The 27,550-nt window shown below is 31.9% G+C and overlaps 1 protein-coding gene across 2 annotated transcripts in view; it reads left to right on the top strand.

The window, feature by feature from the left end:
• wkd (TBC1 domain family member whacked) overlaps window positions 1-27,550 on the top strand; it is a 55,071-nt gene that overhangs the window by 2,326 nt on the left and 25,195 nt on the right. Inside the window, exons 1-4 of one of the 2 annotated variants that reach the window (XM_072531475.1) lie at window positions 6,367-6,517; window positions 12,353-12,640; window positions 22,073-22,265; window positions 25,373-25,587. In XM_072531475.1, the coding sequence (XP_072387576.1) occupies window positions 6,502-6,517; window positions 12,353-12,640; window positions 22,073-22,265; window positions 25,373-25,587 (712 nt within the window). In that variant the 5' untranslated portion in view covers window positions 6,367-6,501. Of the gene's footprint in view, window positions 1-6,366; window positions 6,518-12,352; window positions 12,641-22,072; window positions 22,266-25,372; window positions 25,588-27,550 lie in introns of those variants that run through there. The other variant, XM_072531476.1, reaches the window with a different exon arrangement.

The following is a 27,550-nucleotide window of genomic DNA, read 5'->3' as shown; positions in this document are numbered from 1 at the left end:
TGCACTGGCTTGAACATTGACATGCTGTACTGTTTCTCGTATTGTAATTTTGAAATAACAATTTTAAGTTGTGGTTAAAATGATTGATGCATCTACATAAAATATAATTTTATGTAAAAGTGAGAATGAAAATGTGTTATTTAATGTTCCTAAAAAATTCACTGATTTTTTTTGTAAGGTTCTTTTAGAAATAACCTAATATAGATACCTATGAGTATACGTAAATATAAAAATAAATCATACGTGAACCATATTTATATTTAAAACGGTTAATAAAAAACAAATCTTAATAATTTTTTGCAAATAAAAAAATGTTATTTGCAAAACATTTGAGAAATAAATTTAAAACATTTAAACCTAAACATACGATCGAAAGAAATGGTTCCGAACGCGAACTACTTGTACGGTAGTGAAAGAGTGAAAGACTGACTGAAAACCAAAAAAAACGCGCGGCCGGCGCCGAGCTTGTGTGATGATAAGACGAGACATCTGGCAACCAATTATGTTAGGGTTGGATTTCGATTTCGGTCCTACAAATAGTTCTTTCGCGAACTAGTTCACTGAACTAGTTCATTTTTGTGAAATAGTTCGCTTGAACTAGTTCGTCTAAAAGAACTAATAAGCACACCTCTACTTGTTAGTAGTAGCACATTTTTGTTCTACCCTCCTGGCACAAAAACTATATCAATACGTTCCTCGTTACAAAAAATTTATGTTAGTAATAGTAACAAAGCAAAAGGAACTATGAAAATAGTCTAATTTTAAACTTTTAAGCAAGTTTAGTCTCAGAGTCATGGCCAACTAGATAGAATATCATGATTTTATTAATATTTTACACATCAGTAATCTTAACTAATTAGTTATTTTGATATCTCATCCAATAATAACAAATTAAGAAGCAGTCTAAATTATTTATTCTTGGCAACATGGCAGGTGAAGACGATGATGAAAAAAGCTCCACTAAAATCTGTTATTGCCAAAAATCAGTAGTCAATACTGTTGTAAAATGTGTTAATTGTGAGGTTGTATTCCATCTGTCTTGTGCACTTTGAGTGACAGGTTTAATTATGGTAGGAAGAAATAATTTGGTGAAATGTGGTTGCCGCAATGAGTGTGAGATTATAACTGGTGCTCCAATTCAGATGTTGCTTGAAGCAAAAGATGAAATGTTAAAAGGTAAAGATATGATTATTGCCGAATTAAAGGCTAAAGAGGCTTGAAGGAAAAGGCTATGCTGATAAAACCGGCAACATTGAAGCAGCTGATGTTTTGACATATGCAGAGAAGATGAAGCCGCAGCAGTCAAAGTCAAACCATAACCCCCAAATTTTAACAATGAAAACAAACAGAGATGAGCAAAAAAATGCAGAAAAGACACCAACAGTGTAGTTTCCTGTGATTTCGGTTCATGAAGCCAATGCAGCAGTTTTGCAGGCTAAGCAACAAAATATCATGCATAATATTCAAAATTTGGAAGGGAAAAATAATGAGAGTGAATAAATGGGTGAATGTCTGTGGGCCCTAAGGCTAATCAAAGTAGGAGATTTGTGGTTGGATGTGGAATGTGAATTGTTGAATCTTTTAACATTCAGGCGGTTCCTAAATCAGCATCTCTGCATGTTACAAGATTGGCTTCTAACACTAAACCTGAATACTTAAGAAATAGCCTTAGAGACAAGTTTCCATAAGTGACCTGCTTGAGTCTGTTGAGTCAAAACACCAGACATTTATTCCTCAATGAAGGTCACTGTTAACCAAGATAATTTCAGAAAGGTTTGGAATAGAGAAGTGGGGCCTAGTGGTGCAGTAGTTTCCCGGTTTTTTATGAAGAGGAGGGTGCCGACAGAAAAATAAACGGACCCTCTCAATCAACACAAATAGTAAGTAATATAAACATTAATACTCCAAAGAAATCAAATCTCTACAATTCTACAGGGTGTTAATTTTGCTTTTAAATTACCTCGTGTAACACTGCCAAACATTATATTAAAAAAAAAACGAGAACATCGAGAAGTTTCCAATAATATACAGGATGTTTCATTAAAAACTATAACCTTAAACTTTAACTTTAACCGTGCTCCAACTTTAACCTCAATATTTGTTTTCGTATCTCTTACGATAAATGAGTAATTTGACTTTCTCGCACTAATGCTGCACCCTGTATATTATATTTTAACTTTCAAGAGAAATATTGGGCAACTTTTTGTTGAAAAATGTTGTTTTCTGCATGTCAATAAAAGATCAATTAATGTTATTGTTTGAGATCATCTCATCTTTCCACTTATTTGAGATAATAACATTTTATATTAAAATAGATAAAATATTATGTAGGAATGATTAAGAGTTTTTAAACAATCAGTAATCATCTTTCCGAGAAATCGCATTTTGTTTACCTCAAGGTTCATTTATAAAATATCCCAGATATTCGGAATGTTGTGGTGTGTAAGTACTTAATCAGATGTGACTAACCACACCGCTGTATACAAACATTTACATATTTATCAAAATTATTCTTTTTTAAAGCGAGGTCAACCGTTAAAAAGGGGCGGAAAAGGGGAAAATTTACATATATGTAAAAGTTAAAACTATCAAGAGTTGTGTTTTCTTCAATTCCGGAAAATGTAGTATTGATATACGCGCATTAACAAGGCCAATGAATATGTTATAAAAATTTTAATAACCTTATTTGTTTTAAAAAATGGTTAATGTTTAGTTCATTTTGTTATAACGTAAATAAAATAGTAGTAAAATAATTATCGTTGTAGACGTCATAGATAATTGCTATATAACACGACCCCAAAAAATAAACATTATTTTTCGTCTAAATTTAGATATTTTAACGGCATACTGTTATACGAATCAAAAACATATTTTATGATGTTGAGTGTAGACTGCAATACGTTTATATTTAGGTGTTTTAAGTCGGAATCAATATTCCCTTCCTCTTCTTCTGTGTTAGATTCGTTTTCCGGAACGATTGGAATGATTATCTTCTACTTCCTATGCCGTCCTTATTAACGGAAGGTGGCGATCACATTTCTAAAAGTTTCTCTGTCTTTTGCAACGTGGAATAATTCGTCTACAGTCATGTTTGTCCAATCTCGAATATTTCGCAGCCATGACTTCCTCTTTCTACCTATTCCCTTTTGTCATCGACTCTACCCTGCATGATGACCTGTAGAAGACTATATTTATCATTCCTCAGTATGTGTCCAAGGTATGCAGTCTTGCGTAGTTTTATGTTTCTCAACAATTTTTTGTCTCGACCCATCCTTCTCAGCACTTCCTCATTGGTGACCCTGGCAGTCCATGGAATTCTCAACATTCTGCGGTATATCCAAAGTTCAAAGGCTTCAAGCTTCTTAACTATTTGCGCTTTTGACGTCCATGTGTCTACCCCGTACAATAGTTGGGACTAGACGAACATTCAACAAACCTCTGTCTCATCGAAGTATTCAAGTTTTTGTCACAGAACAATTGCTTGAATTTTAAGAACGCTGCCCTTGCCATTTCAATTCATACCCTGATCTCTCGGTCTGGATCTAATTCTGTGTTGATGTAAGCTCCCAGATATTTATATTTTGTCACTCTCTCCATTTGCTGTCCACCAAGGGTTCATCATCATCATCCAGTCCCATTTTCACATCCATTGTTGGAGATATAGGCCTCCTCCAAACGTCTCCAGTTCTCTCTATCTCTAGCTGCTGCAATCTAGTTTGTTTCTATTCTCCTTAGGTCGGTCCATCGGGTGGGTGGTCTGCCTCGACTCCGCTTGTCGGCTCTTGGTCTCCACTTCAATAATCTCTTCGTTCATCTTCTGTGTTCCATTCTAGCAACATGTCCAGCCCACCTCCACTTTTGTTTATTGATTCGCAGTATAATATCGTCTACGCCAGTTCGTCGGCGTATCTCCTCATTTCTCACGCGATCTTTCAAGGTCAGGCCCAGCATCGATCTCTCCATTCGCCTTTGTGTTACCCTCAGTTTTTCGGCAGTAGCTTTCGTTAAAGTTAGGGTCTCTGCTCCGTAGGTCAAGACTGGTAAGATGCATTGGTTAAATGCCTTCCTTTTCAGGTGAATTGGGGTATTTGTTTTAAAAATGTCTCTCATCCTTCCATATGCCGCCCCTCCCAACTTGATTCGTCTATTTAGCTCGCAGGTTTGGTTGTCTCTGGTTATTCTGATTTCATGACCCAAGTATGTGTATTTATCGATTAATTCTACCTTGTTGTTACTTATCTGTATCTCTTCGCTGGGAACCATATTGGTCATCATTTTGGTTTTCTCGAAATTTATCTCCAGCCCAGTTTCTTGTAGTATGTCATTCAGTTCTTGGAGCATGTCTTTGATCTCTCCCAGGTTATCTGACAGAAGCACGATATCGTCCGCAAAACGTAGATGGTTTAATCTTTCTCCATCGATGGATATTCCTTTCTGTTGCCATGTTAGTCTTTTAAATGCATACTCAAGAACGGTAATGAACAGCTTTGGTGACATGGTATCACCTTGCCTGACTCCCCTTTTTATCTTTATTTTATTAGTTGCTGAATGTAGACTTATAGTTGTTGTGGCATTTTCATATATATTTTTAACTATATTACAATATCTGTGGTCGACCCTGCAATCTTGTAGTGCTCTTAAGATGGACGGTAGTTCCACTGTATCAAACGCCTTTTTAAAGTCTACAAATATCAATGCCAAGGGACGGTTATATTCGTTAGTTTTTTCTATCAGGGTTTTTAGGCACTGCAGGTGATCGTTTGTGCCGTAATTAGGGCGGAAACCGGCTTGTTCCCCAGGTTGGTAAAAATCCAGCTTTGTCTCTAATCTGTTCGTTATTATTCGGGTGTATAATTTATAAAGATGGTTAAGGAGACTGATTGGTCTGTATCTTTCCAGGTCTGCTATATCTCCCTTCTTGTGTAAGAGTACAGTTATTGAATTATTACACTTTGTTGGGATATTTTGATTCCATAGGCATAGATTAAAGAGCTTTTGAATTTTGGCTATCAGTACTGAGCCTCCTATCTTTATCGCTTCCGTGACGACACCGTCCTCCCCCGGAGCTTTGTTATTCTTCATCTTTTTTAGAGCCCCGTAAATTTCGTCCAAGGAGATTTCTGGGATATCTTCGGAACCCTGATTTTGAACCTTCCTCTGCTGATATTCAACTATATCTAGACTCGATTGGTTGCTATATAATGTCTCATAGAATGATTCCACAATTTGTAACAAATGTTCTCTGTTTGATGTGATGTTGCCATTTCTATCCTTGAGTTTGACTATTTGTTTATTTCCATTTTTTGTGAGTTTGCGTCTCATTATTTTCACACTCTTATTTTCCTCAATGGTTTTGATAATTTTCTCATCTTTGTATTTTCTTAGGTCTTTTCTGATTTCTCTTGATACTTCCTTGTTCATTTTATTTATATCGTCGTTACTAGTTTTCGTCGATTCTCAGTATTCTTCTTTGTTGCACCAAGGGTTAGTTGTTCATTATTTATTGGACTCCTTGATACTATCATAAATTTGGTCTTATCTTTGTTGATGTCAAGTCCCATTTGAATGCATTTACTATTTATTGCATCTAGTAAAGTTTGTAGTTCTTCTATACTCTCAGCGATAATTACCGTGTCATCTGCAAATCTCATGGTGTTTACGATTTCTTCACCAATTCTTATTCCCCCTTTTCTTTCCCATAAGGCTTTTTTGAATATGACCTGTGAGTACACGTTGAAAAGCGTCGGAGACAAGACGCATCCTTGCCTGACCCCTCTCGCAATTGACCTGAATGCTTCCTGAATGAGTACAGATTGATAAATTTCTTCGTTGATATTATCAACAGTCCACAATCTTTCTTCCTCTTTTTTAAGTCGTTTACGGTATTGATCCAGTTATCTTTCGTTATGTTTTTTACTTGAGCCCACATTAACTCTATTGGATTTAGTTGACAATAATAAGGTGGCAAACGTAATTCCGTTATTTCTTTTATTTTTCCCATTTAGTCAATGACGTATTGAAGCGAAGCTTCTATATTAGCGTTTTATTTTTTCTACAGTAAAATGCTGAGGCGAGCGTCACGGTACTAGCGCCACAAAACACGTCGTCACGGGTAGCATCATCATATATTTAATCAGGTTTAAATTAAAAACTGCATAAAAAATACCTAACAAAACATAGACCATGTGGTTCTTGTTATCCAAACCATATTATTATCAAAATGCAAATTATTCCTATCCTGTATGTACAGGCAGCTACCTCTTGTTATCAACAGCAGCGTAGTGTTATCTTGTGTTATTCTGCAATGTTTACCGAAAACTGATAAAGTGGTAACGTTGCTTCAGTTTCACTTACCAATTCCGTTCATTTACTAAAAGAATGCCATTCGACGTTATATAATTAAAGAAAAGAAAATCGAAGCGATCGTAAAAGTTGTGAGATTTCTCTACTAGGAACATATACAATTGAATACATCGCTTGTAGTGTGTGAATCTCAACAAAATGACTTATAAAATAGGTATATTCTTACGTTTTTTTAAATTACTTTAATCATACTGTGTTAACTATATTATTATAGAAGCATTTTAACTATATACCAAGTAAGACTGTATCATATAAATCTTATTTCGAAGTGTTTTTGTTTTTATGTTATCGTAATTATTATTAGTTAAAAAAAAGGTCCAAAAATTTTTCGCAGATATCTGAAGCTTTTAAGACATAAGTGGGGGTTACTAGATGATGAATAGATAAAAAAGTACTCGTATTTTTACCTTGCGTTTTTTTTTTAAACAATAATTTATGGTCACAATTTGATTTTTTGTCTATAAGTTTTTTCCCTTATATTTTACCTAAACAATATATCATTTTTTTATATCAAGAATATCTTTATTTTCCCGTTTTTTAAATTAAAATTGATAAATAATTTACGGAGATTAGATTAGTGCAAAAAAGCAGCTATTTTGCACTAATTTATACATTTTATTAATTTTTTATTAACAAAATAAAATGTTATTAATACATTTGAACATCGAGTAATTACCGTCTTTTAAATTTGTGCGAAATTTACCCCCGATCGGTCAAATAGTTTAAAAGTTATTTAATTTATTTATCCCTAAGGTTAAATATTTAAACTATTGAACTTGCCCTATTACTGATGCTAGACATCATCAGTTGGCGCTACAGCCCTTCGTGGGCCTTGGCCTGCTTCAAAACATTCTTCCATCCTTCAAAGACTCGCAGTAACTCTTCATTTCGGGTCGTCATTGCCCATGTTTCCGATCCGTATGTGAGTACTGGGCGTATTATTGTTTTATAAAGTTTGCACTTTGTTGCTATTGACATACTTCTCGCTCTTAGTTGAGGGCCCAGGCCAAAATAACAGCGGTTAGCCACACATATTTTTTTTTTATCTCGTTGGATGTGTTATTTTTGTAGTCTACCAGTGATCCTAAGTAGCAGAATTCTTCTACCATTTCTATCGTTTCGTGTTACACCTCTAAGTTATTTTGTTGAATTCTTGATATGGCCGGCATATATTTAGTTTTCTGGATGTTAATCAGAAGTCCGATGTTTTCTGCGGCATTTTTGATACGTGTGAAAGCCTCCACTGCTTCATTTTGGGTTCTTCCAATTATGACGATATCATCAGCGTATGCCATTATTTGTATACTACGGGTATATATCGTACCTTTTAAGTTTATTCCCGAATCTTTCATAAGTTTTTCTAACGCTAGGTTGAACAGCGTGCATGATAGCGCATCTCCCTGGCGCAGTCCTCTGTTGGTTTTAAATGGTTTTGAAACATCCCCTTGTACGCGCACTTTACATTCGACTTTCATCATTGTCATTTTAATTAATTCTACCAATTCTTTTGGTATTCGTAATTCGATCATCGCCGAATATAATTGGAACCTGTCAATAGTATCGTACGCTGCCTTAAAGTCTACGAAGATGTAATGGCAGTCTATGTCGTACTCCGTCGTTTTTTCTAATACTTGTCTGATGGATGATATGTGATCAATGGTAGATTTATTTTTCAAGAAGCCTCTTTGGTAGGATCCTATTATATTGTCAGTATACCGCGCCAGTCGTTCGTTAAGTATCAGGGACACAATTTTATATGCTGTATTAAGAAGGGAAATCAAAGTTGGAACATTCAAGAACGTTTCCTTTCTTGTGTATGGGGCATATAATTCCAGTATTCCAATCTTCTGGTAACGCGCGTTCTTGCCATACCTGTATTAGTAGTTTGTGAAGGAGGGTTACAAATGTTTGACCACCACATTTAAATATTTCTGCGGGTAGGTTATCTGCTCCGGGTGACTTGTTTCTGGCTAGAGACTGAATTGCTTTGTTTATTTCTTCCAAAGTTGGTAGTTCAGTATCCTCCTGTTCTATTTCTATATCATATCTACCTTCAGCTCTACTTTCTCCATTAAGTAGCGTACTAAAATGTTCCAGCCATCTTTCTAGTACTTCCACTCTCTCGTTTATTAATGATGCTAGACACATTTAGCAAATTTCATAGGATTCTTTAAGACTTAAATTATCTCAGAAGTTAAATGCATATTGCGTTTTCTTCGAAATTATTTACAAAAGAAACGTTTGAAAAAGTGGTATGTTTTTTACTTATAAACAATTGTAATAACTTCTATATTTTTCAAGCTACAGACTTGTACGTACAACCATTGGATAACCGGTAAAAAAAATCACATTTGAAAAAAAACCTTCTATGACCAATACGAACGAAGTTAGGTACTATCGGTCCTAGAATTCCGGGGGGGGGGGGTTTTTTTTTTAAATTTGAGTTTTTTACCATCTATCCAATGGTTGTACGTACAAGTCTGTATCTTGAAAAATATAGAAGTTATTACAATTGCTTATAAGTAAAAAACATACCCCTTTTTCAAACGTTTATTTTGTAAATAATTTCGATGAAAACGCAATATGCATTTAACTTCTGAGATGGTTTAAGTCTTAAAGAATCCTATGAAATTTGCTAAATGTGTCTAGCATCATTAATAGAGCAAGTTCAATAGTTTAAATATTTAGCGTCAGGGATAAATAAATTAAATAACTTTTAAACTATTTCACCGATCGGGGGGAAATAACGCACAAATTTAAAAGACGGTAATTACTCGATGTTCAAATGTATTAATAACATTTTATTTTGTTAATAAAAAATTAATAAAATTTATAAATTAGTGCAAAAAAGCTGGTAGGTAAAATATAAGGGAAAAAACTTATAGACAAAAAATCAAATTGTGACCATAAATTATTGTATAAAAGACGCGAGGTAAAAATACGAGTACTTTTTCATCTACGCGTCATCTAGTAACCCCCACCTATGTCTTAAAAGCTTCAGATATCTGCGAAAAATTTTGCCGTGAATTCGATGATTTTTGCATAACCAGACTGGGCTATGTGGTCTAGTCTTTTCAGTGTTTAAAATAAAAACTATTACGTTTTTATTTAAGACGTCTTCTCATAGCCTCATTTGGAACTTTGGAGGTACCTCCTGCAGCTTATGTTTATTTTTTGTGCCACGTTACATTATATCTACAGTCATTCCTCTCTTGTTAGATATAAGTCAAGTTCGTTCTAACCATCTTAACCCATATTTAACCGGTAACTCTAATAATGAGAAAAATATTGTCAAAAATGTGTTTTTGACAATAAATTAGTGTAATTAAAACAAAAATGAAAAAAAGTTAAAATTTTTGTATTTCTTTATAAAGAAAAACGACTGGTGAGTTTAAGCACCACTGGTAACTACTATTAATTTTTTTTCAAATGTTTTATTTAATTAATAGGGAATTTAATTATTTAATTTTGGGAATTTCAATGTGGTCGTTCCAGTCTCAGCGACGAATCTTGGTCAGATCCGCCCAAAACAACAGTCACACAGCAAAATATTGATGAGGTTCGTCAGCTAATTAAGGATGACCGCCGTGTAACATACCGGGAGATAGAGCCATCTTTGGGCATTTTAAAGACCTCGATCCAAAAGATCCTACATGAAGAATTGGGTGTTACGAAATTGGTCTCCCATTGGATCCCTTATTTGCTCACAGAAGAGCAAAACGCTGTTCGCGCCAATTGCTGTCAAAAAACATTGGAACGGTTCAACAAAGAAAGCTCAAAAAACGTTTATAGTATTGCTAGTGGCGATGAATCTTAGATTTACTTCTACGAACCGGAAAATAAAAGCCAATCCGCTGTGTGGGTGTTTCACGATGGGGAAAAACCAACGAAAGCGATCCGTTCTTGAAGTGTGTCAAATAAAATGGTCGCAACTTTTGTGTCAAAATCTTGTCATGTCGGAATGATTGCTTTAGAAGATCGAAGAACGATTACTTCTGATTGGTATATAACCGTTTGTTTACCAGAAGTTATCGCGAAACTCCGACCCAGCAACTCACAACGGCGAATCATTCTACATCAGGACGATGCAAGTGCTCACACTGCCCAAAAGACAATAGAGTTTTTGTAGTTTTAAAACATCGAGTTGTTAAACCATCCACCTTATACCCCCAACCTTGGTCCCAACGAATGCTTCACATTCCCAAAGATCAAGAATTCAATGCGTGGACAGCGATTCCAGTTGCCAGAAGTAGCCATCGATGCCTTTACAACAGCGATTTTGCAGGTGTCCACTGAAGACTGGAATAACTGTCTTACCAATTGGTTTGAACATATGCAAAAGTGTATCGATTTTGGTGGGACATATTTTAAAATGCAATAAAGTAGTTTAAGTGTTTTTGTCTATATGGCTATATGCAAAATTAAAAAAACAACCCTCATATTTTGTCGTAAATTAAGAACTACACAAATTACCTCATTATCAAAAAATAAAGAGAAAAGTTCTATTGATGGACGTGGTGGTTTTCCCGCAAAATCATGTAATGTATCAGAAAATTTATCTAATTATCTCGAGAAGGGGATTTAATAAATTGGGACAAGTTGGGTATTCAATTTTCCTGACAAACTTGAGAGGATTTATTTAGATAAAATATTTATTTGTTTATACTTAGATTCGTCCTGGTTTCAATGGTAAATTCAATAAAATATGTATCTAAAATTCCAGAACCACTTGAGAGGATTATAACCGAGTCTATAATGGAACAAAAACAAGATTAATATTATTATTTCTGAAAACGAAAGGGATCCATGTCGCGTATAGGTAGAATACACGGTTTTTCCCAGTGGTGCAAAAACGCACCATTAGACTTAAATCATAATCAGAGGAAATATTCATTTTAAGCATAATTATTTTAAATTATCATTGCCACAAAATAGTAAAGAATAATTGTCATTCCGCTGTATTTCATGGTTGCTATATAAAGCAACCATGAAATTATGACTTTATTGTTCAAAAAAAATAGCAAGAAACCAAAAATGCAGTCAAAACGTGATATGTCGAAATACTGCTGTTAAAAAAATTGCAAAGTAAGTGGTTCAAAAACGAACTTATACTGGGAATAAATGGGTTAATGTTATCCGCCCCTGTGTTAAATACTTACTTTTATTTTTATATTTACGAAACTTTGGACAGGTCACTCTAGAATGCATTTAGTCCACCTAGCGTCATTTAAATTTCACTTCACATATGTATGTAGGGCCTGCGTAGCGCAAGCGGTAGGATGCTTGACTCGCAAGCCGGTGGTCCGGGGTTCGAATCCCACCGCCGGCAAGAACATCTAGACATTTTAAAAATGTCTATAGGCCCCAGGTCGACTCAGCCTGAATAAAAATGAGTACCTTGGGTAAAACCAGGGGTAATAATAAACGGTTGAAGCGTAGCACTGGCCATGTTACCTTCCTTGTATACCGTAGGCCCTAGATATAGCAGACTACCCTGCTATACTCCCAAAGCCGCGACAGCGGTATAAAACGGGAGACTATTATATATATATATATATATATATATATATATATATATATATATATATATGTATATATATATATATATATATATATATATATATATATATATATGTATGTTTGAAATTCTATCATATCCATGATACTTGTTTCTTTGCGTCGTATACGGATAGGCTGCTGCTGGGAACTAATTATCGTATTCAGGAATTTCGTAAAGGTAATTAGTAAGAGTAGTGTCCTTATCAACTTCTGAACTTCTTAAAGTCGTCTGATATTTGCATCATAACTTCAATAAATCGTAAGTGGCTTAATCTTGCGCCTATGCTATTGATTTAAATGTTTGTTAATAAAGTTTTTTATAATTTCTAGCAACAGGCGAGCTTCCAACGCCTATAAAGTAACTGTAACATATCTTATCAATTGAAAGTAAAAGAAGTCAGTATTATGACACTATCTACTTTTTTTACAGGTTTTGAAAATGTATCTCGACCGATGATAGCCTTTCCCGCCAACATGACGTCGGCCGATACGATTTCTGTCTGCTCAGAAGCCTCGACGCTCATCGATGGCAGCGTCATTTCGACAGTACCCGATCGGCACGGATTCCTGGGAGGCGCTCAGTATTCTCCCGAGCCCAGGAACGGTCCTCCTGCCGAAACGGTGCTAAGACGAGAGAGAAAATGGCTCAAGATGTTGTCTCAGTGGAGTTTTTATATGGATTCGAATTATAGGAAGGTGAAGGAACGCTGCAGGAAAGGTAATGGCCTCTTTTAGATATTGTTTAAAAATTTATTTATGTTATGATGTGACATGTTATGTTATAATATTTATTATGTGCCTATTCTGTTTTATCCATTGGAATGGCTCATAAATTTCCATTATTTAAATTTTACATGAAGTTTATCTTTTTAGTTATTTCTCTAGTTTAAATATTTTTGGTTTTTTGTTAATTATTTTGTTTTTGCGGACGTAAATCAAAATATTCTCAAAATGCGCACTATGATTATTAATTTCTTCATCAAAACTGTAAAGAGATATTGCCAAGGTGTATTGTCTAAGTTTAGAAGCTGTAAAAAATATGTTCCGTACTTTTAAAATCAAAAGGTTTGGTAGAGTTAAGAAGCATTTCGATGAATTATTACAAGATCAACGCATCTCAAACCCTGAAGAAAGATATAGAATAGTCGTGTTTTTCGGAAATCTAGTCGGAATTTTCGGAATGTAGTCATTCAGCAAATTCAAGCTAGGTTTTTAAGTATGTACAAAGTAAACGACAATTTTAAAGTCTTAGATCCTAGAAGTGGATATCTTTTCAAATCGGATCCAGAATTTTTTGCCGAAACCAGTAAATTTGCCTTGCTGCGTACCCGTCAGATTTAAGTAATGAGTTTTTGGAGCAACTGCAATTTGTTAGAAAATCAATAAGGACACAGTTGGAATCGGCAAAATCTATTTATGATGCAGCCAAAATTATTCTCATAGATTTTCATTGCACTAGTGCTTGCATACCAGAAGTGTGTCATGCATCTTATTTTTAACTTTACCCGTCACGACCGCTAGTTCAGAGAGATCTTTTTCTAAACTTAAATTAATAAAATCATAAATATCTTCGTAGTACAATGTCAGAAGCACGGTTATATTCTCTAGCGCTTATAAGTAGACTTCGGCAAATATGCATATTGCATATTTTGCATATTGTGCATATTTTATGCAAATATTTCATATTTTGGCATATTTGTATAAAAGTTTGCATAAAGTGCATAAAAGTTCAGATTTTTATACTGTATTTGAAAATTTTTAAACATACCAATTTATTTCAATTCTTGTATAAAATTTTGTAGTCATTTTAATCAAGAAATGATCTAAGTACGTAATCTCTACATGTACAAAACATTTACAATTTCAAAGAAGATCAATTTAAGTAGCCCTCAACATTCTTAGAAAGTCTCGGTTACTGAGGCATTCAGTTATTGGATAATCGCTAAGGGTTCGCTCATTTGCATTTTATGATGTAATCCCCAAATCTATCTACAATTTATTGTATCTTAACAGCAGGTAAACGGCTAATAGTTTTGTTCCTAATTTAGGGATTTTCCAAAATCTCCCAGTTTATTGAATTAGGTACCTAAACATTTCTAATTTGATGCTCAGATTTATAAATAATTTTTGTTTTGATATTCAAAGCGTAAACACTCGTTGTGCGTAACAAAAAGGAAGATTGTGATTTTATAATGCCTTAATCAACCAGTGCTTCAACTTGGATTAAACCTTATAAAGAGCTGTCTATGGATATGGGACAAATCTACTGTTCAGTCTGTGGCAAAATTGTAAGTATCTAATATTTTCTATTAAATATCTAATATTTCATACATACAGGGTGTTTCCAAATGACACTTACAACGTTTGACTGTAGATACTTCTCGAAAAATTGAACAAAACGATATAGTTAATGAGGGGTCAAACTTATTTACTTTTCGAGATACAGGGTGTTAAAATTAAAAAAAATTAAATTCTTTTAGTTAATAACAACAATAACTTTAAAACCAATAAACGTATTTACTTGAAATTTAGTACTCGTAGGTTGTTTTTAAATGAAAAATAGCTTCCTTTAGTGAGAAAAAATTGTCCATGGTACAACACAATGGTGTGTATTTAGAAAAATTTTTCACCTTTACTTTTTTTATGAAGTCAGCTATTCTAAAACACAATTATTTTTATTGTAATTGAATTAACAAAAAAAAACTTTTGTTGAATTTTAAAATAAGTTATATGATGTACTAATGGTTAGTAACAAAAACTAATTTGTGGATTAATACTGCATTTAAAACACTTAGCGAGTGTTTTTTTTTCCAAACCAGTTATTTGATTAACCAAAAACACCTTGTATATTTTTATATTTTAAAGGTTGGGTTAAAATAAAGGTTTTTATTTTTATTTATAGATAGCATGTGAGAAGAAATTTCAGATAGACCAACATGTGAGAACTGCTTCACACATTGCAAAAAAAGGAAAAATAGGAGGAAAACATCAAACTTCAATGGCTAAATACTTCCAATCTTCTTCAAAAAAATTTGATGAGCAAGAAACTTTTAATGAAGACTTGTGTCGCGCATTAGTGTCTGCAAACATACCGCTTTCAAAATTAGCGAATGTAAATTTTAGTTCGTTTCTAAAAAAATATTGCAAACTTAATGTTCCAAGTGATCGGTCTCTAAGAAGAAATAATGTGAACGGGCTATACTCGTCGGTGTTAATTAATATTAAGGAAGAAATTGCAGATAATTATTTTTACATATCTCTAGACGAAACCACTGATTCCTCAGGAAAGTATATTGCTCATTTATTGATTGGTGTTCTTCAAGAAGATACCTTACCAAAATCTCATCTTATTTCATGCCAGCAACTTGAGAAAACAAATGCTTTAACAATTTCGCGTTTTATACAAGAAACATTAGCAACTTTTTTTCTTCCGACAACTATTCCTTCTAATAAATTACTGCTTATTTTATCGGATGCTGCTCCTTATATGGTGAAAGCAGGACAAAATTTAAAAATATTTTTCCCAGATTTAATACATGTTACTTGTGTAGCGCATGGATTAAACAGAGTTGCAGAGGAAATACGAAACAAGTTTCCTCTTGTAAATACCATGATATCCAGTGTCAAAAAAGTATTTCTTAAATCTCCTATAAGAATTCAACTTTATAAAGAAATGCTACCTAACATTCCTCTTCCACCACAACCTATTTTAACGCGATGGGGAACATGGTTAGAAGCAGCTAATTTTTATGCAGATCATTTTGTTAAAATAAAGAACATAATTGATACGTTAACAGATCAAAGTTCCCAATCTCTTTTGGATTCTAAACAAACTTTTCAGAGTAACTTGCTTCAACAAGAACTTTCATTTATAAAATCAAATTTTAGTTTTGTTCAAAAAACAATTACTCAGTTAGAATCACCAAAACTGTCATTGTTCGAAAGTACAGCATTAATAAAAGAATTTGCGTCATGTTGTCGGAACGTTAGAGGTAATATTGGAAAAGATATTTTAAAAAAATTTGAAGCTACTATGGAAAAAAATAAAGGTTACCATATTCTTTCTGAAGTAGTCAGTGTTCTAGCTGGAAATATTTCGGAAACAATTAATTTAGAACCAAATGTTTTGGTTAGTTTGAAAAATGCTCCCGTTACATCAGTTGATGTTGAACGAAGTTTTTCCATATATAAATATTATGTACTCAGACAGAAGCCACAAGTTTTTGTTAGAAAATTTTGAACACCACTTGGTCATTTATTGTTACCATAATTCTAAATAAGTTTATTCATACTTAAAAATGATGTAGTTACTTAAAATAAATATAAATCTTAATGAATAGTAGGAAATATTTAGTTATGTACACTTTTTTTTTAATAAAATTGTTACTATTTTACGATTTTTTTATTTATTTGTATGCATATTTTGTAAAATATTTGCATATTTTCGGGTAAACACGTGCATATTTATGCGCATATTTTCTACATTTTTATTTGCATATTTGCCGAAGTCTACTTATAAGTATCGAAAATAAGGTTGCCCATCAGATAGATATTAATAAAATTGTAGATATATATTCGCTGATAGTAGTGCACGAAGAAAGTTGTTCATCTCATAGAATAATATTATGTTATAATGTAATCATTTATTAATTCTTGTTCTATTTTATTCTATATCAATAAAGATGAAAAATGTTAGTTGTTATAAACAGTGCATCAATACACTAACACATAATTATAAGTTTTTGTTACACAAGTCGCATTTATAATTTTGCGGGGGTATTCAAGATTTAAATCAAGTATATTATTTTCACGTTTTTCTTCGTCCATAACTAATAAATATTCTTTATTTTGAAATTATCATTTGCGCTCACGTTAATTCACACAATAGTGTGCGCGACAATAATTTCGTCCCCCTAAAATTTCTAAATTATTTAATTGAAACGATCGTTGAAGCGTGACACCGACTGCGGTTTGTTATTTTATTATTTCCTTCTTGAGATTCTACGAAATGTAGGCTGATTCGAAATAACTAAACGCTATTACAAAGTTAGGATGGATTAATCATGGTATGTATTACTTTTAAAATTAGCCCAACCATAAATCTTCGTTACGTCACGAGTAGTATTTTAAACGGCAAAAAATGAATTACGGTTTTTTAATGTATTTTAAATGCGGGATATGAAGTGGTCTATAATTGTATATCTAGGAAGTTCCGTTAATAAAGAAGATAAACTAGAAATTCGGCGACATCAATTATTATTATAGGGACAAAAACAGAAATATAACAAAAAGAGCTGAACTGCAAATCCAAGCTTACTGGAAGGTATTAGACGATATTATGAATAACCTTATATTCCGAAAATACAATACATGTACAGTTTACCCTTGAAAAACACCATCCTTTACACTCTTTACATAGAGAAAATACGTTGAAATTAAAGTAGACGATTGCATTTCTTTTCAATTGAAGTTCCACCAATGCTCTGCACCTTTTATGGAGTATTAACCTCTCATCAGGAGATTTTAAATGCTATAACTAGACTTCGGCAAATATGCAAATAAAAATGTAGAAAATATGCGCATAAATATGCACGTGTTTACCCGAAAATATGCAAATATTTTGCAAAATATGCATACAAATAAATAAAAAAATCGTAAAATAGTAACAATTTTATTTAAAAAAAAAGTGTACATAACTAAATATTTCCTACTATTCATTAAGATTTACATTTATTTTAAGTAACTACATCATTTTTAAGTATGAATAAACTTATTTAAAATTATGGTAACAATAAATGACCAAGTGGTGTTCAAAATTTTCTAACAAAAACTTGTGGCTTCTGTCTGAGTACATATATTTATATATGGAAAAACTTCGTTCAACATCAACTGATGTAACGGGAGCATTTTTCAAACTAACCAAAACATTTGGTTCTAAATTAATTGTTTCCGAAATATTTCCAGCTAGAACACTGACTACTTCAGAAAGAATATGGTAACCTTTATTTTTTTCCATAGTAGCTTCAAATTTTTTTAAAATATCTTTTCCAATATTACCTCTAACGTTCCGACAACATGACGCAAATTCTTTTATTAATGCTGTACTTTCGAACAATGACAGTTTTGGTGATTCTAACTGAGTAATTGTTTTTTGAACAAAACTAAAATTTGATTTTATAAATGAAAATTCTTGTTGAAGCAAGTTACTCTGAAAAGTTTGTTTAGAATCCGAAAGAGATTGGGAACTTTCATCTGTTAACGTATCAATTATGTTCTTTATTTTAACAAAATGATCTGCATAAAAATTAGCTGCTTCTAACCATGTTCCCCATCGCGTTAAAATAGGTTGTGGTGGAAGAGGAATGTTAGGTAGCATTTCTTTATAAAGTTGAATTCTTATAGGAGATTTAAGAAATACTTTTTTGACACTGGATATCATGGTATTTACAAGAGGAAACTTTTTTCGTATTTCCTCTGCAACTCTGTTTAATCCATGCGCTACACAAGTAACATGTATTAAATCTGGGAAAAATATTTTTAAATTTTGTCCTGCTTTCACCATATAAGGAGCAGCATCCGATAAAATAAGCAGTAATTTATTAGAAGGAATAGTTGTCGGAAGAAAAAAAGTTGCTAATGTTTCTTGTATAAAACGCGAAATTGTTAAAGCATTTGTTTTCTCAAGTTGCTGGCATGAAATAAGATGAGATTTTGGTAAGGTATCTTCTTTAAGAACACCAATCATTAAATGAGCAATATACTTTCCTGAGGAATCAGTGGTTTCGTCTACAGATATGTAAAAATAATTATCTGCAATTTCTTCCTTAATATTAATTAACACCGACGAGTATAATAGCCCGTTCACATTATTTCTTCTTAGAGACCGATCACTTGGAACATTAAGTTTGCAATATTTTTTTAGAAACGAACTAAAATTTACATTTGCTAATTTTGAAAGCGGTATGTTTGCAGACACTAATGCGCGACACAAGTCTTCATTAAAAGTTTCTTGCTCATCTAATTTTTTTGAAGTAGATTGGAAACATTTAGCCATTGAAGTTTGATGTTTTCCTCCTATTTATCCTTTTTTTGCAATGTGTGAAGCAGTTCTCACATGTTGGTCTATCTGAAATTTCTTCTCACATGCTATCTATAAATAAAAATAAAAACCTTTATTTTAACCCAACCTTTAAAATATAAAAATATACAAGGTGTTTTTGGTTAATCAAATAACTGGTTTGGAAAAAAAAAAAAACACTCGCTAAGTGTTTTAAATGCAGTATTAATCCACAAGTTAGTTTTTGTTACTAACCATTAGTACATCATATAACTTATTTTAAAATTCAACAAAAGTTTTTTTTTTGTGAATTCAATTACAATAAAAATAATTGTGTTTTAGAATAGCTGACTTCATAAAAAAAAGTAAAGGTGAAAAATTTTTCTAAATACACACCATTGTATCGTACCACGGACAATTTTTTCTCACTAAAGGAAGCTATTTTTCATTTAAAAACAACCTACGAGTACTAAATTTCAAGTAAATACGTTTATTGGTTTTAAAGTTATTGTTGTTATTAACTAAAAGAATTTAATTTTTTTTAATTTTAACACCCTGTATCTCGAAAAGTAAATAAGTTTGACCCCTCATTAACTATATCGTTTTGTTCAATTTTCGAGAAGTATCTACAGTCAAACGTTGTAAGTGTCATTTGGAAACACCCTGTATGTATGAAATATTAGATATTTAATAGAAAATATTAGATACTTACAATTTTGCCACAGACTGAACAGTAGATTTTTCCCATATCCATAGACAGCTCTTTATAAGGTTTAATCCAAGTTGAAGCACTGGTTGTTTTAGGCATTATAAAATCACAATCTTCCTTTTTGTTACGCACAACGAGTGTTTACGCTTTGAATATCAAAACAAAAATTATTTATAAATCTGAGCATCAAATTAGAAATGTTTAGGTACCTAATTCAATAAACTGGGAGATTTTGGAAAATCCCTAAATTAGGAACAAAACTATTAGCCGTTTACCTGCTGTTAAGATACAATAAATTGTAGATAGATTTGGGGATTACATCATAAAATGCAAATGAGCGAACCCTTAGCGATTATCCAATAACTGAATGCCTCAGTGACCGAGACTTTCTAAGAATGTTGAGGGCTACTTAAATTGATCTTCTTTGAAATTGTAAATGTTTTGTACCTGTAGAGATTACGTACTTAGATCATTTCTTGATTAAAATGACTACAAAATTTTATACAAGAATTGAAATAAATTGGTATGTTTAAAAATTTTCAAATACAGTATAAAAATCTGAACTTTTATGCACTTTATGCAAACTTTTATACAAATATGCCAAAATATGAAATATTTGCATAAAATATGCACAATATGCAAAATATGCAATATGCATATTTGCCGAAGTCTAGTTATAACATAAATAAATCTAGTTCATTTTTATGTCCGACCAAAAGACTTTTTAGTTTAAATAAATAATTAAATAACACAACGGTAGTTAAACGAAATAATAAATCGGTTTCAAATGAAAAATAATTTTTTTTTTAAATACGCAGGTTTCCCTGGTAAACTTTGAGTAAACTTTTCACTATAATCTACAAGAAAAAATTAATTTCCTGTAGTCGTCTTTCACAATTTATATTTATTTTTATACTTACTAAGTGAGGATGTTTTTCAAGGTGTTAGAATTGAAGCAGTTATACATAACAATAAATAGAAACTAAAACTAAGGCACAGAAATTACACATATTTGACATCTAGAATCTAAATTAAAGTGTATAATGTTGAAATCAATAAAAATTTTAAATTTTAATTAAATATCTGACGGATTTATAAATTAAAAGTAAGGTTAGACATTTGTTTGTTGTTTGTTTGAGTTTATATGACTGTGGACACTAAATCCATTCGCCAACAGACATTTATTTGATATTTTATATACAATTTTGTTTTATATAAATAGGTAGTTAGTAAAATTATATTGGTCATTATAATATTAAGATATACAGTTAAGTAGTTTATCAGCAATCAACATTATTAATAAACCAAGCGCCAGATCTTAGGCAAACCTTTTCACTCTGATTATTCTATTCTTGTCCAAGGCTAGTAAATAGGAGTATATTTCACTCAAATGTTTAATATATGATTTTTTGTTGGTACAATTATCACACTCTGCTATGAAAGCCATTTCTAGAAAGATTCTCTTACTATAGTTACTTTCAACACCTAAGATTTTAAAGGAACTATAATCCATAGTGTGATTATTATCATGTACATGTGTGGCATTAGTGCATCTTCCTGGGTACAATCTACAGTCACTGGAGGTAATCCGAGCTTTTATGGATCTTGAACTTTGTCCTATATATTCTTTATTACAATCTGTACAAGGGATACTGTAGATTATATTTATTGTTAATTCTTTATGATGAACCTTCGACTTTAAGAACACTTTATTTATGGTTAGAACTGTTTTAATTGAAATGTTTACATCTGTAACATTTTTAAATATTCTGATTAAAGCTGGAGTGATTTCTTTAATATACGGCAATGAAGCAAATTTTTGCTGTCCTTGAGATGTAGTGTGTTGATTTATGTTATTGTCTTTTTGAATTGGTAATGGATCAGTAGATGTGGTGTTAAAGAGGATTTTTTTGATGAGTGTATGTGAATTAGAATTATCAGTAAAAAGTTTGTAAAGAATATTAATTTTTTTTGATGAAATGACTTCTCTGATATTTGAATCACTTTGTTCTTCATTTGTTTCCTATACCAATCAACTACTGTGCCAATGAGTTCGGACATACAAATCTATATATTTTTTCTCAGTTCATTGAGTTGTCTTAATGCCCTATAGTCAGAATTGAATTTTTTCCATACCCATATATATATATATATATATATATATATATATATATATATATATATATATATATATATATATATACGGGTATAATGCCGAAAACATTACTCTGCCGAAACAGCTGTAGTGATATTATAATAAATTTTGTAGAAGTTTTGAAAACAAAGTTGTCAATGTTTTATTGTTACATAAAATGAATTTCCATCAAGTAACGGTCGAGTCCATCACTTAAATATTTATTTAGTTATACTTTTTACTTTTCCAGGAATCCCCCAATCGATGAGGCCCAGAGCATGGCTTTACTTGTGCGGAGGAAAAGTATTATTAGAAAAGCAACCCGATAAATACGAAGAATGTTTACGGGCGGAAGCGGATCCTAAATGTATAGAAGATATAAAGAAGGATATACACAGACAGTTCCCCTTGCATGAGATGTTTTCTTCTGAAGATAAACCAGGGTAAGAATATTAAATTTCTTTATAAAAGAGATTTGTTATAAAAGTGATTTTTTTGGACATGTGGCCAGAACATACTAAAAAGTAGAGTTCGATTAATAAGTACTGATTGTTGCTATAGTCCAGTTACTGTGGCATTTTCCCTTTAAATTTTTTATAACTGCACCGATTTATCTGAAATTTTTACAGTGGGTAGTAAATTACTCAAAAAACATAAGTTATATGGTGCCGATGTGTGCTTCTACCCCTGGGGTGGTTGGCACCCCATCTAGGGGGTTGAACTTTTTACACTTAAAATAACTCCGGGAATTGATAGAGAATTAAATTTTAAACAAAAAATGTCATATAAATTTTTTTTGCTAAATCAATACTTTTTGAGTTATACGCACTTGAAAAAGTAAACTTTTCGCAAAAATAAAACATGTTTTCCAATGATTTTGTACGAATAACTCAAAAACAAAGCGTTTTATTGAAAAATCTATAATGAACAAAAATAAAGCTTATAAAAAAACAAAGAGATTTTTTATTTTACTAAATTTTATAAGTACAATACTAAGCGATTTATAATTGTTTGAAGATGACTTTTTATTTTTGGGATACTATACTCGATGCATTTAACATCAAATATCGGAAAATGGACATTTTTTTTGATAAAAACTCATACAACACTTTTTAAAGAGCTAGAAAATACCTTTAAAATTAGCTGTGTTAAAAGCCATTTTGATTAAAACAAAGCGAAATACGAAGGAAAGAATTTGAATTACTCTAGCGTTTAAAAAAAAACGAGCAGTATAAGTAACACTATTTCGATCAGAATAGAAATTAAACGTATATCTTCTACAATTCATTTTTTTTTAGTGTTATTTATAAGTTTTAAAAGTTTGGCCTGTTTAAAATGAGTATTTTTTGAAAAAATCATGTTTAAATTAAAAAATCTTTTTTTTTTAATTATTTAAAAATTTACATTTTTTCAAAATAAATCTAAAACTATAAGAAATACGTGAAAAATGGTTCTATACCAAAATGTAGTTTATTTCTTAACAAAAATTTTGTTTTTTTTATTTTTGTTATAGCTCGAAAAATAATAGAGATATAGCCAATTGAAGTTTGAGATACAGCGGCTGACACACCTGTAATCAGCACTTTGGCCCTTTACTATTTAAAAAGAAAGAACTTTAACATATTTTAATCTACTTAGTCTTGTAGCTTTTGAAATTACCTTCAAAATATTTTTTTAATGGACACTGTAGCTTAAAAATTAACGGAGTTATGCTAAAAAAAATTGGAGCATGTTATTTATATTTTGGAGCATCAACTTATTTTCTGTATATATAAATGCTTTATTCAAGTATATTATATATATATATATATATATATATATATATATATATATATATATATATATATATATATATATATATATATATATATATATGTTATGTATATAATACATACATATATATATATATATATATATATATATATATATATATATATATATATATATATATATATATATATATATATATATATGTTATGTATATATTATAAGCAACTCTAAACTGAACATCTGCTTCAGAGAACTAACGAATACAGAGAAGCGACACTCCTTTGAAGTTGCGTGGGCAAGCCGTCAATGAGTGCCAATGACAGGAGTACTTCAGATCTCGAAGACATTTTAGAAGCTGGGAGATACTGTACAATTTTGCTGTATGGCCTTGCCAAAGACACCCACATGAACAAAATGAATAAGGTCGAAGATTATTCATCATTACTTGAACAAATGCGATACGAATCCTTTATTAAAGCCACAACTAAAAATGGTGCAGTTAAATTATCATCTCTTGTACCAACTGTAAGTGCCCTGGATGAGCATTATCAAAAGAGTTTATTTACAAACTCAGATATGCCTTGAAAACAAAGAGATTGATATAACGGATTGGGGATGGTTCAAGAGTGATGATATTTTACAACCAATAAAAATGAAAAGTTCACCTGCACCAGAAGAACTATTGAAAATGATTTTTTGCAGTTGCAAAAAGGGTTCCGGCTCAGCGTGTGGCTGTCGTAGACTAGGTCTATTTTGCAATGCTGCGTGTGGAACATGCTCTGGCGAAAATTGTCAAAACTGTCCTGCAACGAAGAGGTGGAGTTAGAACACGGCGAGAATGACGTTTCAGACAATGAATAATTTGATATATTGTAAATAATTTTTATTTTTTTAAATATATTTTGTATGCTTTCTAATGTAAAGTATTTTCATGCATAATTTTTTACAATAAAAACATCATGAGTATACTTAATTTTTTTATTTAGACATTTACCAAAGGGGAATTTGTTTCGTGAGCATAGAGGTGTTTTTAAAGGTTGAAAATAAGCAACCAATCAAAAAATATTTTATTGATAAGAAAGGAATTTTTGAATATAAATGTACATTCAAAACTTTTGAAGTTGTTTAAAAAGATTTTTTTATATATTTTGACATAGGGGGTAGTTTTTAAGGGTTGAAGTGTTGCAATCAACCAAAATTATTTTATATAATCAGAGAATTATATTGTAGATTATATAAATGCACTACAAAAGCGTTTGAACCTGTTAAACGATTTTTTACAATTATTTTTATTAAAAGGGGTGGTTTTTAAGATTATTTAAGGGTTGAGAATGTACACAATATCCATTATTATAATTGACAATATTTCAATTACTTAATTTAACACGATTTAAATCCATAAAATGCTTTAATATAAATTTTTTTCATTATTTTCAATAAGTGGTGATTTCACCCCTTAAAAATAAAAAGCTCACCTAGCGCGTATATAACTTTTGAAGAGGGAGGTAAGATAAGCCTAATTCCAAATTTTTAGCAAAATCTATTCAGTTATAAAAAATTTAGAGGTATTGACCTCTTTTCCTCCACAGTGACTGGAGTACTAGTATTAACTGATTACACAGACACCACTGAGGTGAGTACAAGACTGTTTATAACAAACTGGTTCCAAAGGATGGATTAACATTCGGACATCCGGCTCAACGGACCAAAACATATCACGCATCTTCTTTTAGCTGTATTTTAATACGTTTTTAATCCTTTTTTTTTTTTATTATTTTAGTCAACAAGAATTGTTTAACGTTCTGAAGGCATACACAGTCCATTTCCCCGACATAGGCTACTGCCAAGCGCAGGCGCCCGTGGCAGCTTTTCTGTTGATGCACATGCCTTCAGTTCAAGCCTTTTGGTGTCTGGTGTCGATATCTAACAAATATCTTGAAGATTACTACTCGCCTTCCATGGATGTTGTGAAAAGGGACGGACTCATTCTAGAAGGTCAGTTCACTTATTTTAGTTAGTTTTTACTAAAATGTAGATGAATAAACTACTTGGAAGTTTATTTACAATATAGTAATGTAAATGGTGTTTTAAAATTATCGTTTTTTTTTTTATTTATATAAAACACTTATTCCACATCAACCACGCAGGGTTATTAGTGGAATGACAAATACAATAGTTTTAATATGATTATGTATATTAAATAGCATAATACAATTTTATATCTCTTAAATATTTAATACATTTAAATTTTTATCTGTCAGAATGAATTTGAGGTCGTCTGAAATTCCATGCTTTCTTCTTTGCTTTTGGAAACATGGTCAGTCAAGCAGGAAGTCAATGAAGTGGAGCAGTTGTTGCAAATTGGTGGTGGATCTTTACTGATTAAAAATTTGTGTGTGACAGCAGTATGACCAATTCTTAAACGGTTTATAATTACTTCATCTCGTCTACTTGTGGGGTTATTCACCTTTGGGCATATTGGCTTTAATTTGGTTGCTGAATTTTCCCAGTAATTTTTCCAAATGTTATTGCAATGAACTTTAAATAAATGTTTCATGTCACTATAAGGATATTTTGTGATTTTTGTAGTATCTTCTAAGTTGATACGGCTTGTAGTTGCTAGTTGATCTGCTTTTTCATTTCCCCAGATTCCAGTGTGCGATGATACCCAAATGAAAGCTGTGTCCTTTCCCATGGAATGAAGCATTTCGAATTCATTTTTTATTGCTTATATAATGGGATTCTGTATGAATGAATCTGTAATGACGACGCACTTATATAACTACAGTTAAGTGTATGCTGTAGGAGTTTTCTTCATCAGAATGGTAAGCAGCAGCATTTCCATCTGGGGTTTTAGAGGCGTCGGTAAAGATTTGTAATGTAATGAAGTAATGGGATATGATTTCTGCAAAAAGATGTTTAATTATCGAGAAGTTTGTATTTGATTTGGGGTAATTTCTTAGTGTCAATAATCAGTAGGCGGGTTGTCCATGGAGGAGAGATTGCATTTGTATATAGCAATAGAGTAAGTTGATCCACGTTAAAATTTGTGACTTTTATTCTTCCTATTAGAGGTATACAGTTTGTTGTCTCTTTGAAAGAAAGAATGTCAAAGTGAAAAATTTGAGACAAAAGAGGATGTTGTTTTTGAATTGAAATTTTGGCAATGTAGTTTAGAGATAATTGTTGGATATCATAACGGCTATGGTCACTTTGTTGGCTGCTGCTCTGAAAAGTTGTAGTGAACTACAGTTAAACCATTCTCTAAGGTTCTTCAGTCAGGAGATGCGTCTTCTTCCTATGCTTCTTCTTCCTTGGATCCTTCCTTGCATAATAATTCTCAGCAGCTCATATTTTTCTCCTCTGGTTATGTGACCCAAATATTCTAGTTTTCTTCTTTTTATGCTGTTCATAATTTCTAACTCTTTATTTAGACGTCGTAGTACCTCAGCATTGGTAATCCTTTGAACCCACTGAATTTTTAATATTCTTCTATAACACCACATTTCGAACGCTTCTATTTTCCTTATGTGTTGTTTCTTCAATGTCCAAGCTTCCATTCCGTATAGTAAGATAGAAAATATGTAACATCTTAGAGCCCTCAATCTGAGATGCAACTGAAGGTCTCTGTTGGTAAGCATTGTCTTCATTTTCACAAATTCTTGCCTTGCAGTTTCAATTCGGACTTTGATTTCTCTGCTTTGGTCATTTTTGTCATCAACCCAGGTTCCCAGATATTTATATGTCTCTACTTTTTCTATTTGGGTTTGCTCTATCATTAATCTTTCATTTCCATGTTGCGTTTTTGAGACAATCATAAATTTAGTTTTTCTCTTATTTATTTTTAGTCCGTATCTAATGCAATAATCGTTAATTCTATTTACCAATTCTTGTAGCGATTCCAGGGTGTCTGCCATTATAAAGGTGTCATCAGCGAATCTTATGTTATTTACTATTC

Source organism: Diabrotica undecimpunctata, chromosome 5 (assembly GCF_040954645.1).
Source record: "Diabrotica undecimpunctata isolate CICGRU chromosome 5, icDiaUnde3, whole genome shotgun sequence".
Taxonomy (NCBI): Eukaryota; Metazoa; Arthropoda; class Insecta; order Coleoptera; family Chrysomelidae; genus Diabrotica; species Diabrotica undecimpunctata.
The sequence above is the reverse complement of the archived record's forward strand: the minus strand, read 5'-3'. Positions and strand labels throughout refer to the sequence as shown.